The 17913-nt window shown below is 40.7% G+C and overlaps 1 protein-coding gene across 1 annotated transcript in view; it reads right to left on the reverse strand.

Annotated features, from left to right (window-relative positions):
- Positions 1–4253: 4253 nt before the first annotated feature.
- ino80 (INO80 complex ATPase subunit) overlaps positions 4254–17913 on the reverse strand; it is a 76636-nt gene continuing 62976 nt past the window's right edge. The window contains exons 29-37 of the mRNA XM_063002365.1: positions 17215–17309; positions 16723–16795; positions 14278–14436; positions 13367–13469; positions 10387–10475; positions 10138–10299; positions 9044–9182; positions 6250–6465; positions 4254–4884 (exon numbers count right to left, since the gene is read on the reverse strand). Of these exons, the coding sequence (XP_062858435.1) occupies positions 4685–4884; positions 6250–6465; positions 9044–9182; positions 10138–10299; positions 10387–10475; positions 13367–13469; positions 14278–14436; positions 16723–16795; positions 17215–17309 (1236 nt within the window). The 3' untranslated portion in view covers positions 4254–4684. The remainder of the gene's footprint in view (positions 4885–6249; positions 6466–9043; positions 9183–10137; positions 10300–10386; positions 10476–13366; positions 13470–14277; positions 14437–16722; positions 16796–17214; positions 17310–17913) is intronic.

Here is a 17913-nt window from a genome sequence, read left to right on the forward strand (position 1 = left end):
TGTAATCATTTTTAGGGCCCCTGTCAGTCACAGGACCTTAGAAGCATTCCCCTCCATACAGCACCCCTGATAACAACAGAAAAATGCAGTGTTTATGTTTTTTTTCACTGTAAAGAATGTGTTACCATTTATTTACTTGGAAAATTAACAAACCTGAAGTGTGCCCAGGAATGTTTAAACTTTTGCACAAGATTAGGGCTACAACTATCGATTATTTTTGTAATCGAGTATTCTATCGATTATTCCAGCAATTAATCGAGTAATCGGATAAGAAATACTTTTGCTTTAATAAAGAGCAAAAATAAATACATATAAGAGTAAATAAGATGCGTCTCTTAAAACTGTACATTTTTATTCCCTGCATACAGGACGGTTTAAAGAGAACACTTTTGATATGAAAAAACAAAAGCATCAAAAATAAATCAAATTACCTTTAAAATGTAAACAGGCAACCTAAAACTAAGGCTTAAATAATAATAAACTAGAATACATGAACATAAGCCTCTAATTTGTGCAACTTTCAGAACTAAGTTTCAGCTCCAGCTCAGGCAGAACATAAAGCTTTAATATTGTCGAGAGGTTTTGTGGTATTTGTAGGAGGTTCTGTCAGGACTGTATCTCCTAGATGAGGTAGTTTTGGTGTTTGTGTGCGAGTACATTTGTGTTTGCCTGAGTCTTCAAAAAAGCCTGTGGTGGTTGCGATGAAGAAAAGTAAACGTATCAACACGACACTCTGATGGTGTGGATGTTATACTGAGTTTTCGTTTTTTCAGCCAAAAATGATCTCAAACTTTCTGTGGTTTTCTCTGTCCGGTCTCCTGTTCACTATTTTCTCTCTTTCTATATTTTGCAGTCCACGCTATCAAATCTCGGCTGCGTCCTAAATCGCTACGTTCACACGGAACAGTACGCAGGAGCGGCGAGCGTGTCCAAATACGTAATATTCATTCAACTGTACGCAAAAAGTACCCGGTTTAAGTCCTGTTAAGTCCTGTTAAGTCCTGTTTAAGTATGAGATTTCGGAAACACCATGAGCTGTATATATAGTTGTATGGATTAAACGATGCCTTGATGCAAAAAATTTGAATCGATGATTTTTTGTAATCGATTTACTCGAGTTTCTACACAAGATTGTACTGTGCAAGACAGTAACATGAAAATAACCAAGTATCAGTTGTATATGAATTGTAAAAATCAAGCAGAGGCCTTTAAAATGATTTGTGAGGTTTTTTATTGTTTTGGATTCATTGCAAGTTAGTAAAAGGATTTTTCTCTCTCGTATGTACACGACGAGCTATAAAAATAGACGAGCAATATGGCAAATACGGAGAACGATGAAAGGAGCATCATCCACGGCGCTATTTACAAACACTGGACCATATCACAACAAAATAATCCTCGAAAACACTGCGAGCGAAATCCTGTCAGTATTTTAAAAAATAAACGGCTTAGATACAATTTACAGTCAGCACAAATCTTCATAAATTACTGAGATTTAACTTAAGCTATGATACATTTTACATCCATCCAAGACACTCAGGTTAGAAACGTTCCTCCACAAATCCACATCGTTCATTATTCATTTCATTATTCAGATAAACTCGTCAAACACTGGTGTTCAGTCTAAATAGCAAAAAGTCAAACATAAGCAGTGAATTTATATAACTGTAGGCACATTTATCTTATAGATTCATCTCAAACTCAATACGTTTCTCATTAAATTAATATAAGATTACGATTCCATTTTGAATAATCAAGCTGAGAGCCGAACTGAATCTCTGTCTACACTCATTTAGCACCCTGTCCAGGGTGGTGCTGCCTTGTGGCCAGTGTTTCCGCGTGGAACTGGACCTGCCACGACCCTGACCAGGATAAAGCAGTTGATAAAAATGAACTAAACTGGGGCAAAAACAAGCAAACAAAAAAATTTAGTACAAGTAGTCAAATGTTTACAAATCAAACAAACTGAACTTTATTGTTTTATATATCTATATACACTGATCAGCCATAACATTAAATCATTACATTACATCAACATTAAGTCCATTTTATCAGCTCCACTTACCATATAGGAGCACTTTGTAGTTCTACAATTACTGACTGTAGTCCATCTGTTTCTCTATACACTTTTTTTGCCTGCTTTTACCCTGTTCTTCAATGGTCAGGACCCCCACAGCACAAAACTCCAACAGCGCTGCTGTGTCTGACCCACTCATACCAGCACAACACACACTAACACACCACCACCATGTCAGTGTCGCTGCAGTGCTGAGAATGATCCACCACCTAAATAATACCTGCTCTGTGGGGGTCCTGACCATTGAAGAACAGCATGAAAAGGGGGCTAACAAAGCATGTAGAGAAACAGATGGACTACAGTCAGTAATTGTAGAACCACAAAGTGCTTCTATATGGTAAGTGGAGCTGATCAAATGGACAGTGAGTGTAGAAACAAGGAGGTGGTTTTAATGTTATGACTGATCGGTGTATATATAAGTCTAGAGAGCTCTGTACAGATCTCAAAAAGCCAAGTCAGGAATGTCACTTGGAATTATTTCAAAGCAACTTCAAATCCAGAAATCATTTATACAAACGATTATTAGCAACACTGTAGTTCAGGTCAGAAAGAAAATCTAATCTGTTATGTGTCCAAATTGTCATACATGTAAAACAATCACTGCCATAAGAAGCAGTTAAACAAGATCATTCAGTCGTTCCTTACACATGTAGGTAACTGCTTTATCCTGGTCAGGGTTGTGGTGGGTATGGTTTCCCTGGAACACCCCGGACCTGAGACCACAGACATGCCAACCATGTCTGTATATAGACGTCCGACCAGCCAATACCAGCGCTGTAGATTCAAACCCTGGATCCCAGCAATTGTGGAAACAATGAGATGATTTTACTTAAAATTTGTAAACAAACGTTTGGAAATCGGTCATTTTATAACCTTTTATAATGACAAACTAAACCGGCCTAATTTTGTTTATGCATTTTACCCTTTTTCACCCTATTTTAGTGCAGTCAATTCGTCTTCCGCTGCTGGAGACTCCGGTCGTGTCCGAGGATGGTATATTCGCCCGCCTCACGCTCCCTCTGACGCGTGTACAGTACACCGACCCCTCGTGAATTTGCGCATGAGGCCAGTATTCGCTCTCCGCGCTCCTCCACTTCCTGTACAGGCGCCTCGGGCCACTAACCAAGGTCCTTACACAGCGTCAAAGACCCCACCCGCTATTTAGTCCGGTCTTTTATCCTCCCTGCAGACTTTAAATGGCCAATTTTGTCTGCTGGTGGCACTGCTAATTATGCCCGCTAGATGGCGCCAGGCCGACCGGTAGCAGAGCCGGGGTTCGAACTCGGGATTTCAGAATCTCAGCACTGGTGTGCTAGCGGAAAATCCTGCTGCGCCAACTGGGCGCCAACAGGCCTAAATCTAAGATCATTTTACTCATAAAATTAATTATTTCAATTAAATAATTGTAATTCATTTGAAATGTATTTATAAAGAACTACAATCAGAAGTTTGGCTTTTGAAATGGTTGCTGAATCTCCTGTTTAATAACAGTTCTGATCTGTGATATTAATAGAACGTATTAAGATTAAATAATAATTATTTTAATAGTTCTCTGTTTTGGATATATCCACTTCTTTTATCCTGAAGGCTGCAAGACTTTTGAGAGGTGATGTGTAGTGCCAAATAAGATCTCAGAATAAATGGGAGAGACTAGATTCCATGTTATCAGCTCCACTTACCATATAGAAGCACTTTGTAGTTCTACAATTACTGACTGTAGTCCATCTGTTTCTCTACATGCTTTATTAGCCCCATTTCATGCTGTTCTTCAATGATCAGGACCCCCACAGGACCTCCACAGAGCAGGTATTATTTAGGTGGTGGATCATTCTCAGCACTGCAGTGACACTGACATGGTGGTGTGTTAGTGTGTGTTGTGCTGGTATGAGTGGATCAGACACAGCAGTGCTGCTGGAGTTTTTAAACACCTCACTGTCACTGCTGGACTGAGAATAGTCCACCAACCAAACCACCATGTCAGTGTCACTGCAGTGCTGAGAATGATCCACCACCTAAATAATACCTGCTCTGTGGTGGTCCTGTGGGGGTCCTGACCATTGAAGAACAGGGTGAAAGGGGGCTAACAAAGCATGCAGAGAAACAGATGGACTACAGTCAGTAATTGTAGAACTACAAAGTGCTTCTATATGGTAAGTGGAGCTGATAAAATGGACAGTGAGTGTAGAAACAAGGAGCTGGTTTTAATGTTATGGTTGATCAGTGTATATTCAGAAAACAAAGTAAGTGATGCAGCTGTTTGCTGGGTGTACAGTGTTGTGTTCTGTTTTAATACTTCACACTGATTAAAACCCCATGAATCCCAGCTGCTGATTATTTCCTCTCCTAAATGAATCACGAATCCTTCCTTGACGTAAACATGGATTCGCTTTTAGCAAAAGAACTTTCTAAATTATATTAACCCATCCTCCTGCTTAATGGTTTTCCAGACGCGTTTTCATTTCCATCTCAGTCCAATCACAGTTTCACAGTGGCACACGGGCTGGTGACTTTTTTCTCTTCTTGCCGTGAGCACACCATCATAAACCATGAGCACTTTCACCCCCCAGAATCCCAAGTTCCACAAACCCCACACACACACACACGCTGCTACCGTCCCCCGTGGCCGCTGGCCGCTTTGCCTCGTTTAGATGGAGCGTGAAGAATGTGTGAGGTTCCCTGTGTGAGGATCTGAGAGCCGGAGCCCATGGCGCCACCTTTAGCCTGAGGGGAAGTCGTGCCCACGGGGACGAAGGTTGAGGATGAAGATCGAGCCAACGCAGGCTGCAAAGGACCGGAAGCTGCAATACCTGAGAATAAAACATTAACAGTGTTCATAAACAGCAACCACAACTAAAATTAAAATAGAAAATGTATTATTAGCAGAATTGTGTTTTTTCTTTGGCTGGGTCGGTCACTCGTAATGATTTAATTGTATATTTTGTTTATTGTATGCCAGTCTCCTTTCTTTCAGTATTATAAGCAGAATTGTGTTTTTTTTGTCTGGCTGGGTCGGTCGACCGTAAATGATTTAATTGTATTTTTCTGTTTATTTTTTATTTTATGCCAGTGTGCTTGTTTTTCTGTCAGTATTGTATCGTATACCGCATCATTTCTAATGTTTTAGCTCACTTGCATCCAACAGGCACAACTGTCCGTGCCTGAGGGAGGGCCGGCGATCTTAATTTCTGCTGCAACAGCGTTTGCATTTAATGTCTTTATCCAAAGTGACACACACTACTGTGACAGTATACTGTCTGAGCAATTGAGGGTTAAGGGCCTTGCTCAAGGGCCCAGCAGTCACAATCTGGAAGTGGTGGGGCTTGAACCAGCAACCTTTTGATTACTAGTCCAGTACCTTAACCACTAGGCTACACCTGTTCTAACAGAAGCAAAGAAAGAAAAAAGAAAGAAAAAGACACAAGAAAATACATAAGAAAAATCTAAGACGGAAAGAAAGAAAAAAAACCAAAAAAAATTACAGAAAGAAAAAGACAAAATAAAAAAGAAAGACATAAAAATCAAAAAGAAGGAAAGAAAGACAAAACATTAAAAATGAAAAAAGAAAAAGACAAAAAAGAAAGAAAGAAAAAGACGACAATAAAAAAGAAAAAGAAAGAAAGAAAATTAAAAAGAAAAAAGAAAGAAAAAGACAAAAAAGAAAAAAGAAAGCAAGAAAAAGACAAAAAATCAAAAAGAAGGAAATAAAGACAAAAAATTAAAAAGAAAAAAGATAAAGGAAAGAAAGAAAAAAACACAATAAAGAGAAATAAAAAAATCAAAGACAGAAAGAAAAAGACAAAAAACTTAAAGGAAAAAAAAGAAAACACAAAAAAAAAAAAAAAAAAAAAAAAAAGAAAAATAAAGAATAAAAAAATAAATAAAAAGAAAGACTAAAAATAAAAAAGAAAGAAAGAAAAAGACAAATGTTATTATGGGTGTGTTTATAATTGTCAGCTTTAGTTCTAGATAGATGACAGATGATTCTTCAACTGCAGTGTGTGACAGTCACCATAATTTCTGTTATTAGAAGAATAAGGTATACAACTACTGTGTGTAATCACTGTTTATTATTCCACTCTATACGTAAGGTTCTCATTTATATCAGCCGGTTCTCCAGAGGCACGACACTAAACCTTCGTGTATTTGCTGGTTGATGGTTGTGTAGAACTCACCTTTGGCCACACTGTAGCCGTAGGCAGCATAAGCTGCAGCGGAGGCGGCGGCTGCTCCTGCCATCGCTCCGGCCATCGCTGCCGCGCTGCCCGCTGACTTCCTCCCTCGACCTTTTCTGCTCGAGCACTTTCCGCTGGTTCCCGAACCTTTGGGCCGACCTCTGCTCCGCCCGGCTCTACCTCGGCCCGAACTGGACACGTCTAGAGAAGAAACACCTGCAAGATGAACAAACAGGAGTAAACCACATGGGACCTTACGATAAATACTTATTTAATATTAGGTTATGGTTTAGGAACAGTTGTAGCCTGGCAGAGGACTAGTAATCAAAGGTTGCTGGTTCAAATCCCACCACTGCCAGGTTGCCACTGTTGGGCCCTTGAGTAAGGCCCTTAACCCTTAATTGCCTAGACAATATACTGTCACAGTGCCGTAAGTCGCTTTGGATGTAATGTAAATGGAAAAAATGTTGCTTGCATGATTCCTTGAATATGCAGCTGTGAAGTACGGTGGTGGGCGCATCATAATATTAGGCTGCTTCTTTTTTTCTGGAATTTTTTCCCATTTTGCCCCTAAACTAGTCATTTAGAATTCCCAATTGTGAATCCGATGGTTGCACAACCACTGATCTAATCAAGAAGGGCATGAATTCCCACAGACATACTTCAAAGCCTTGTGAGAAGAAGAATTGCGATGTCCATTAAGGTCATGGTCAGGTGTCCAAATACTTTTGGTCATATAGTGTATATCCCACCTACCAAATTCAATATTTCTCAATGCTAATGACCTTGAGGTGCTCCTGAACCTGCAGTCTGGAAGCATGCTGATAAAACAGTTCTATCATCAATGTACTGAGTGCTAAAACTACCACCATATGCAATCGTTTTACTGCTTTTCTTTCAGATCTGATCTGTTTCTTTTATTGGACGCCGAGTCCTGGGATTAATTTATAAAGTTTATATCTACAGCACAAAGGACCGAGGTCTCCCCCGAGCTCCACGGCCATGGACTCAACAGGATCTGTAAATAGAACTGAGCGCGTGTCGACAGACTGAACGTTTCACTCAGACGTTTTACCGTTCAAACAAACACAGCAGCACGTGTCCTTCATTTACTTCTGTCTGCGTCCCATTAATTTTTCATTAGTTTCACTCTTTGATACCGAAGAATGTACAGCAGGAGAAAGATACTGACTTTCAGAACCCCGGGAATAAAGAACAAGTTATTGTTGTTTTTAAAACCGGGGGATAAATATACTGGTTGGTAAAAGGAGGGACTGAAGAAATTAATCACTTCACTAGAAAGACAATGAAAAAAAAAAGAAAGACAATGAAAGAAGGAAAGAATAAAAGTAGTTAGTTAGTGTTTAGTTTTAATGCCAGGAAAGGTTGTGATATTTATTGTCTTTTATTCACAAATTCTGTTTTATTTAATGAAAATGTGTCTGAAAGAAACAAAAAAAAAAAAAAAAAAAAGAAAGAAAGAAAAAATTAAAAGAGAAAGAGAAAGAAAGAAAATTAAAAAGAAAGAAAAAAAATTAAAGAAGGAAAGAAAGAGAAAGAAAGAAAGAAAGAACAAACAAAAGAAAGAAGTTAGTTAGTGTTTAGTTTTAATGCCATGTCTGCCCTTGGGCCATGTTCATGCCAGGAAAGGTTGTGATATTTGTTGTTTTTTATTTGCTATTCTGTTTTATTTAGTGAAGTTGTGTCTGTTAAAAAATAGAAAGACAGAAGGAACAAAGAAAGGGAAAAAAGAAAAAGACAGACAAAAAATTTAAAGAAAGGACACAAAACATTAAAAAGAAAGACAAAAAAGAAAGACAGACAAAAAAATTAAGAAAGAAAGAAAAAGACAGAAAGAAAGAAAAGACACAAAATTAAAAGAAAGAAAAGACACAAAATATTAAAAAGAAAGAAAGAATGAGACAGACAAAAAATTTAAAAGAAAGAAAGAAAGACAAAAAATTAAAAAGAAAGAAAAAAGAAAAAAGAAAAAAAGAAAGAAAAAAAAAGAGACAGACAAAACATTAAAAAGAAAGAAAGAAAAAGAAAGAGACAAAAAATTAAAATGAAAGAAAGAATGAGACAGACAAAAATTTCAAAAGAAAGAAAGAAAGAAAAAAAATTAAAAAGAAAGAAAAAAGAAGAAAGAAAAAAAGAAAGAAAAAGAAAAAGACAGACAAAAAATTTAAAGAAAGGACACAAAACATTAAAAAGAAAGACAAAAAAGAAAAACAGACAAAAAAATTAAGAAAGAAAGAAAAAGACAGAAAGAAAGAAAAAAGACAAAATTAAAATAAAGAAAAAGAAAGAGACAAAAAATTAAAAAGAAAGAAAGACAAAAAATTTAAAAGAAAGAAAAAAGAAGAAAGAAAAAAATAAAGAAAAATAAAGAAAGACAGACAAAACATTAAAAAGAAAGAAAGAAAAAGAAAGAGACAAAAAAATTAAAAAGGGTAAAAAGAAAAAAGAACAAACACAAAAAAGATGCATACTGAGTGCACTGAAAACAATTGTACGGTAAATGAACAGCAAAGAAATGTTTTGACTCCTTTGTTAATGTATTCCTCCTCTTGCTGTGTTTCTAGTTGGTAAAAATACCAGCAGATATACACGACCCTATTAAGTGCATTAAACCCAGTGTGGTGCCTTGTTCTGACCACAGACTTGCAAAATATGTCATACCAGCGTCATCCTTTTTTTTTTTACTTACTTCTATTTTTTTAAAACAAAAAGCAGCTTCACACACATAAGACCAGGCGCGTGCTAGCCTGCATGTACCAGAAGACCTTCTTACCATTCATGTTGTCAGAGGCGGAGCCCGTGCCTGAGGCGGGTGAGTTGGTGGGCAGCGGCTCATCCACGATCACCAGCATGTCGCTGCTGCTTTCGTCCGCTGGGAGAGAGCCGGGCTGCAGCTCACTGCTCAGAGAGATCTGCAGAGACACACAACTCCGAGGGTCAGAGACAGCGAGACAATAAATATATATTATATACTATACACCGATCTGTCATAACATTAAAACCACCTCCTTGTTTCTACACTCACTGTCCATTTATCAGCTCCACTTACCATATAGAAGCACTTTGTAGTTCTACAATTACTGACTGTAGTCCATCTGTTTCTCTGCATGCTTTGTTAGCCTCCTTTCATGCTGTTCTTCAATGGTCAGGACCCCCACAGGACCACCACAGAGCAGGTATTATTTAGGTGGTGGATCATACTCAGCACTGCAGTGACACTGACATGGTGGTGGTGTGTTAGTGTGTGTTGTGCTGGTATGAGTGGATCAGACACAGCAGCGCTGCTGGAGTTTTTAAACACCTCATTCTCACTGCTGGACTGAGAATAGTCCACCAACCAAACATATCCAGCCAACAGCGCCCCGTGGGCAGCGTCCTGTGACCACTGATGAAGGTCTAGAAGATGACCGACTCAAACAGCAGCAATAGACGAGCGATCGTCTCTGACTTTACATCTACAAGGTGGACCAACTAGGTAGGAGTGTGTAATAGAGTGGACAGTGAATGGACACGGTATTTAAAAAAACTCCAGCAGCGCTGCTGTGTCTGATCCACTCATACCAGCACAACACACACTAAATAATACCCGCTCTGTGGTCTGATGTTTGCAGCAAGAATATGTCCTCCCGTCAACCTAGCCAGGTCGATAACACAGCTGAGGTTCGAACGTGAGAACTTGAGGCTAGTGCATCAGATCATCAGATTTTATACACTAATTAACCTGAACGGATTCATTAGAGGGTGAGCACACACTCTTAGCGTACATAAACTGTTTTGAGGTAGCAAACCAACCGCTGTTAATTTGAATTAAATGGAACTTGTTGTATTTTTGACCATCGTACTTTTACATCCAGTGTGCCTCCTTACCTCACTGAAGGGACTAGGCATGGCCGACTCCATGTCCACGCTGATAAACGAGTCCTCGCCGTCGGCAGACAGGTTCGAGTTATCTGCGGAGGGAATGAACGGAATCACCAGGTTCACCTCTTTCTTCTTCTTACCCCCCTCGGTGTCGTCCTCCTTTTTCCTCTGAGAAAAGAACACGAGAAAGCAAACAAGTGTACATGGAATGATCCGGAATTAAAAGAACATTAAAGATGTTTTTTTTTTTTTTACCTTCTCTGCATATTTCTCTCTCTTCCTCTTGCGATCCTTCACTCTGCTGCTTTCCTCCTGTTGCCTCTTCTCTTCCTGCCTTAAACGCACTGCAGAGAAACCCAAGCATATCAGCAAAAGCTGAAGAACCAGGCCGAACATACTAAATCAATCAAAACCTTCTGAATTGTTCTCATAGTCTAATGTTTGACTCGGTCTATACACTGATTAGCCATAACATTAAAACCACCTCCTTGTTTCTACACTCACTGTCCATTTTATCAGCTCCACTTACCACATAGAAGCACTTTGTAGTTCTACAATTACTGACTGTAGTCCATCTGTTTCTCTGCATACTTTTTTTTAGCCTGCTTTCATGCTGTTCTTCAATGGTCAGGACCCCCACAGGACCACCACAGAGCAGGTATTATGTAGGTGGTGGATCATTCTCAGCACTGCAGTGACACTGACATGGTGGTGGTGTGTTAGTGTGTGTTGTGCTGGTATGAGTGGATCAGACACAGCAGCGCTTCTGGAGTTTTTAAACACCGTGTCCACTCACTGTCCACTCTATTAGACACTCCTACCTAGTCGGTCCACCTTGTAGATGTAAAGTCAGACACGATCGCTCATCTATTGCTGCTGTTTGAGTCGGTCATCTTCTAGACCTTCATCAGTGGTCACAGGACGCTGCCCACGGCTGTTGGCTGGATATATTTGGTTGGTGGACTATTCTCAGTCCAGCAGTGCTGCTGTGTCTTATCCACTCATACCAGCACAACACACACTAACACACCACCACCATGTCAGTGTCACTGCAGTGCTGAGAATGATCCACCACCTAAATAATACCTGCTCTGTGGTGGTCTTGTGGGGGTCCTGACCATTGAAGAACAGGGTGAAAGCAGGTTAAAAAAGTATGTAGAGAAACAGATGGACTACTGTCAGTAATTGTAGAACTACAAAGTGCTTCTATATGGTAAGTGGAGCTGAAACAAGGAGGTGGTTTTAATGTTATGGCTGACACCATGTATACATACACCACATCATGAGCTTGTTGGACATCACCCTCTCCCTACTGACAATATAAGAGCCGTCCGTCAGTATAAGTGTGTCCGTCAACAGCATTTAAGAGGTAATTAACTCATGTAAATTGGGAAGGCTTGCAATTGATTCTAGTTATACTGTAGATCTCCAAAGATGCCCAATGAGGCTTTGATTAGGGTGAAGGTTATTTAAATTCTTTCACACAAATCTCAACCTTGTCCTCAACAAACCCTGACATGCTGGAACTGTTTTATAATCTGTTGCCATCGCCTGTAAATATATATGAGATTTAAATCACTGAGTTTATTAATAGTGTCGCAATAGGCGTGTCTCAAACAGTGAACACAACAATAAAAAGGTGTGTTCACATACTTTTGGCCATTAAGATTACTAATGGGTGTGTGATAGCTCAGAATCTCTTGCTGCTTAACAGTATAGTAAGTGTTTACACCAGCAGTACAATAGTATATTGTATTTTATCCTTCTGTTTATTATTAAATATGTGGTTTGGAATGTAAATCGGATGTACGGAGCAGGTTTGTGTGACAGTGTTGATCCGAGGTGGTATTATCATTCATTATGAGTGAATTAACTTGTAAGACGTTTATCTCACCAGCGGCCAACACAAACAACTGTGTGATTGTACTTACACACTAACACTACTGTGGAGTGTTCGAACTCGTGAGTCGGTCTACCACACAAGTCTGTGACTTTAATCTTAAAGCTACTACCAGCCTGCCTGGGTGCCCAAAAGGCACATTTTGCAATATTAAATGAAGTAGGGTCAGATGAGATCTGTCCTCAATTGCTGCTGCAACCTCTGCTATGAGCAGACTTTCCATTTCTGGCTCTCTAACTGTGGGAATCCAGCGCTTGCTGGTGTAAAAGAAGCAGCCAGTGAGTGCACACGTGTGGTGGGGAATATTGCTGGTCTGTTGCTCCCCTTGGCCAGCAAGGGTGCAAACTGGGTGGAAAAAAGGGGGAAAACGAAATGCTTTACAAGCGCATGATGGAACCATAAATTGAAATTGCATCAAATCGTGACGCGTCTAAAGATTTCCACCCCTACAATGTAGGCGTTCATGTATCACTACTACCTACTCACTACTATTTTATTTATTTTTTAGGATTTTAACATCATGTTTTACTAGGGATGTAACGATGCACCGCAATACAGTTAATAACCGATTCAAAAATTCCACGATTCAAATCGATTCGACATGTAAAATGAATCTATATTCACTTTAAACAGCAGAGGGCGCTGGCGCTATACACCTCGCCTGGTTGACGTCACTGGCGCTATGCGCCTGGTTGCCAAATTCAGGGTTTTTCAGCCTAATTGGGCTTAATTCAAAATCGTTTTGCATAGTTTGTACCTACCTCAGAAATAAAAGGGCATTCATTATTTAGATAAATAAAAGATGAGCACAAATACAGCATTTTACTTAATTTTTTTAAAAGAAATAATAAAAGGAAACTTTGTCATAATTTGTCTTCAATTTCAGTTTTAAAAAATCAGGAAAAAATCGTATCGTGAATCGCATCGTGGGTAGAGTGTATCGTTACACCCCTGTGTTTTACACACTTTGGTTACATTCATGACAGGACATGTCGTTACTGGTAACTAAGTTTTTAAGGTCAAACACAGTCATGGACAATTTTGTATCTCCAATTCACGTCACTTGCACGTCTTTGGACTGTGGGAGGAAACCGGAGCACCCGGAGGAAACCCACACAGACACAGGAAGAACATGCCAACTCCACACAGAAAGGACGTGGACCGTTCCACGTGGAAATTAAACCCAGGACCTTCTCACTGTGAGGCGACAGAGCTACCCACTAAGCCACCGTGCTGCCCACTACCTGTTAAATAGCTTGCATACGTGTTTAGATCTGTCTGATCAAAAATATGTAATAAGAAGCCACCCCTTCCAATTTATAACCACCAACTCACGTTTTTTCTCCAGCTCTTCGTCGTCCAGTAGCAGACTGACCACCTCTTTAGGCTTTAGGGTGTCTGGTTTGAAATTTCCACCTGAGATCACCATCCTCTGAATCTGAGACACAAAAGAGCCGAGCGTAAATAGACAAAGACAAACAGGAGATGCTTTCTCATAAAACTGTTTATGCTTTAGACCATCACTGTTTTATCACTGATTTTTCATGGTCAGGTTCATGGTGGGTCTGATTCATTGGGCAAAAGGCAGGAAACACCTCAGACAGAGCGACAGTCCATCACAGGACACACATTCACACTCACACATTCACACTTAGGGCTTATTTTAGTAGCTCCAATTGGTTTTTGGACTTGTGGGAGGAAACTGGAGCACCCGGAGGAAACCAACGCAGACACAGGGAGAACATACAGACTGGATCCTGGCCGCACAGCCGAGGAATCGAACCCAACCCCTTCGTGCTGTTTTTTTAACGTCATGTTTTACACTTTGGTTACATTCATGACAGAAACTGTAGTTACTCATTACACAAGATTCATCAGCTCACAATCATGGATAATTTAGTGTCTCCAATTCACCTCACTTTCATGTCTTTGGACTGTGGGAGGACACCGGAGCACTCGGAAGAAACCCACACAGACACGGGGTATGACATGCAAACTCCACACAGAAAGGACCCGGACCGCCCCACCTGGGGATCGAACCCAGGACCTTCTTGCTGTGAGGCGACAGTGCTACCCACTGTGCCACAGTGCCACCCTGCTTTAAACCAGCATAAGATAAACCCTGCCTAGTCGATTATGCATAATATTGCATTAATATTGCACCCAGGTCCTGGAGGAACGTTGTTTTGTTTCAGTATGTACTTGTATACAGCTAAAATGACAATAAAGCCTTTTTTGAACTATACCTCACTCTTCTCCTTGGCCCTCTGTAGGATGCGCTCCTCTATACTGCCCTTACAAATGAGGCGGTACACAGTGACCTGCTTCGTCTGACCCAGTCTGTGAGCTCGGTCCATGGCCTGCTGGTCCACCGTGGGGTTCCAGTCACTGTCATAGAAAATCACCTGCACACACATAAACAAACAGCACGGATATAAAACCACATCCTCCGACGAATCTCCCTAATGTCACTACGTCACTATTTACTGTTATTACATTTCTTAAACGTGCACTGAACCAGGAACATGGAATGGACAGTTTGTCATTTTGATGGCTTAAGTGACACAGTTCCCTTCCTAAATAAAGGCGTCAGAAGACTTAAGCAAAACAGGCTTTAAACCGTCTGTGTGTGCCAAAACTGTCGGCACCCTTAAAAATCCCTTATGTAAGATCTAAGCTTTTGCGCCGGCTGTGCCGTTGTTTCCTATGGAATGTGGCGGTGCTGCACTTGGACGCGTTGGACTCGCGATTTTTGTGCTTGCCACGGCGCTCTAAGTTCAGCTGATTGAACTTTGACCCAGTTTGCCGCTGACCTTTCCAAAGCTCCTCCTATGAGACGAACTGTTTGATATGACGCAGTTAAAGTACCTACAACGATTACCGTGAACCAAGCTTAACGTGACTTATTGTACTAAAACGACGAGAAAGGAATTTCATTAGTGGAGAGAACTTATGCGAAGTAATAATGAAGAGAAGTTTAGTGTTTCTGAGTCGTTCTTTTAGTACATTAAACCACGTTAAGCTCGAGCTGTAACAGGTTTAAAAGTGAAACGGCGAGGAAAATCCAGATAAACACAGAGATGTGTGCAGATTCACAAATGCAGATTCGTCTCATATTGGCACTTTGATAGTCGTTTTACTGCACCGCTCAAGCCAAGCGCTGAGCAAAGCGGCAAACATGCGCCGACATAGGCAGAAGCTATGCACAGACATGGCAAAGAGAAACTGATCTTTACTGTTTCACAAAACCTTGAAGTTAGAAAGGAGAAAAAAATACGGCATGGCGACTAGTGAGCTGTGAAATGTGGAGACTAGGTTTGCATTTAAAATAGCAAATGCAATCCTCATCCTGGAATCGCTTGTCGTGGCTTCGATATGTTTAAATAACCCTTAAATGAACAAACTGAAGATTCATGAACCCATCATACAAAACTGAATGTGTGTAAATTGTCAATACTATCAGTTTGTCACTGATTACATGCACAGAAAAGCAGAAGCAAGGGCTTCCTTCATGCAAGTGCTTCCTTCATGCTTTGTAGTCTATAAGCCAGTGGTAGTGTAAACCATGCCCCAATGTTCCAGCAGATGTTTACAGGAGACCTTTGTGCAAATTATCCACTCCAACATGCTAGCCCACCGCTGCAGAGACCAGGGCTCGGGTCTCAGTGGTGCCATTAACAAACATGACTGGAAGTGTCTGCCTGGTTGAGGCACAGAGGAATCCAGAGAGCACAGCATGTTTCTCTGTACGTGTCGAGGCTCTTTTTAGGACTCGGCATGTGGCTACACATGGCGCGAAAGCCATTACCACCATAGGGGGTTTACTGGTCAACTGTAAGGGCGCAAACTGCAGCTTTGTTCAGCGTTCGGCTTGAGTGGTGGGGTTAAACGTCATCAAAGTGTGAACATGAGACGAATCTGCATTTGTGTGGAATAAGCGTCACATCCAGGGTTACAGCTCCACATGTATCTGTGTTCATCTGGATTTTCTTCACTGTTTTACTTTTAAACTTGTGTTACAGCTCGAGCTTCTGAGAAATTGTAAGAATCAGAATCAGCTGCTCCCAGAGTCTAAAACGCTTCTGGTTAAAAAATAAAGCTTAACGTGGTTTAATGTAGTAAAAGAAGGAGACAGGAGCACTAAACTTCTCTTCATTATTACTGCTCATCAGTTCTCTCCACTAATTAAATTCCTAGACTGATGTTTTAGTACAATAAGTCACATTAAGCTTTGTTCGTACGGCCTACGGCTTTTACTGCATCATATTCAGTTCGTCTCATTGGAGGAGCTTTGAAAAGGTCAGCAAACAGCAAACTTGGTCAAAGTTTAATCAGGTGAACTATGAGCGCCACACTCCATAGGAATCAATGTGAATGTGCCCCAAGTGTGATTGTAAACTAGAAACGTCTAGGAGCAACAACACCTCAGCTAAGAGGCAAGAGATTATACAGGCTCTCGAACTGGAACTAACAAGTGAAGAAGCACTATAATGGTTAAGCTAGTGATAACTTATTAGGTAAGGTACTGGACTAGTTATCAAACGCCCCTGGTTCCAGTCAGTTTTCCTAATTTTAAATGTTTTAGAGTCCGTTTTTAGAGGCACTTTTACCCCCAGTTAAACCTTGTCAACTGTCAGCAATACATAGAACCGTAATTAGTGAGAGCGAGCAGGGCTGCTTTGTAATCTCACCGTGTCTGCAGCAGTCAGATTGATCCCCAGGCCTCCCGCTCTTGTACTGAGAAGGAAAACAAAAATGTCCGTCCTGCAAACGAAGGAGAGAGAGAGAGAGAGAGAGAGAGAGTGAGCAAGAGCGAACCGAAACGAGGCAGCGCAAATCCGCCTGGATTTACAACAAGGTACTTTTTTTTTTTTTAAATATACCACACACTCTCCAGCTAAATGAAAAGCAGACCCCACAGAGTCCACCACAGACGAGATAATGCGAACCAGAGCCTAGCAGGAAGGCCGAGGGGATGAAAAGGGATTCGAATATGAAAGAAAGGAGGAGAGAAAAAAACACAATTCTTCTCTGGAGCATCGAGCAGGATCGAGTTCTAGACAAGCTTTGAGTCTAAGAACAGACAAACTCAATCCCAACATGCATGTCAATCCCAGTCTAGACTTTATGACAGCTTTATGATACCGCCACCAACCCACAAAAATCACTGACTGGCAGCTTACCGGCTCTGGAAGTCGGCCACCATGTCGCGTCGCTCCGAGATCTTAGAGGAGCCGTCCAGTCTCATGTACGTGTGCTTGCGGTACACCATGTATTCCTAAAGATGAGTGAAAGTGGGGTAAAAGAGGGGTCAGTGGGGTAAAGTTGATTTAGGATGCACACAAGTCACAAATATGCTTTTTAAAAGACTTAAAAATCATTTATTATGGAACTGACACTATAGGGGGTGATTGGGTGGCGCAGTGGTCTACAAAGCTGGCTTCCCAATACAGAAACCAGTCATTCGAATGCACCTTCAAACACACCTACCGCCTGGTTCATGGACTGGCATGAGCAGTGGAGGAGTACAGAAATTATAGCAAGGTTCTTGGTATGTGTTGGAATCCCATGTTGGCTGGTGAAATCCAGACCAGTGGCTGCACGTGTTGTAGGAGTCTTGGCGGGTATCATGTATGCCACAGGGTTTATGGGTGCATAAAATTTTTTATCAAATATCGTGTGTATGTTTGGCTATTTGGGGTAGTGCTACCTCAGTGGTTAAGGTACTGGACTACATTTACTCTTTCTGCATTTAGCAGACACTTTTATCCAAATCGACTTACAGAATATAGTCTAAACAATTGAGGGTTGAGGGCCTTGCTCAAGGGCCCAACAGCGGCAACCTGGAATTGGTGGGGTTTGAACCAGCAACCTTCTGATTA

This window comes from Trichomycterus rosablanca, chromosome 9 (genome assembly GCF_030014385.1).
Source record: "Trichomycterus rosablanca isolate fTriRos1 chromosome 9, fTriRos1.hap1, whole genome shotgun sequence".
In the NCBI taxonomy this organism is placed as follows: Eukaryota; Metazoa; Chordata; class Actinopteri; order Siluriformes; family Trichomycteridae; genus Trichomycterus; species Trichomycterus rosablanca.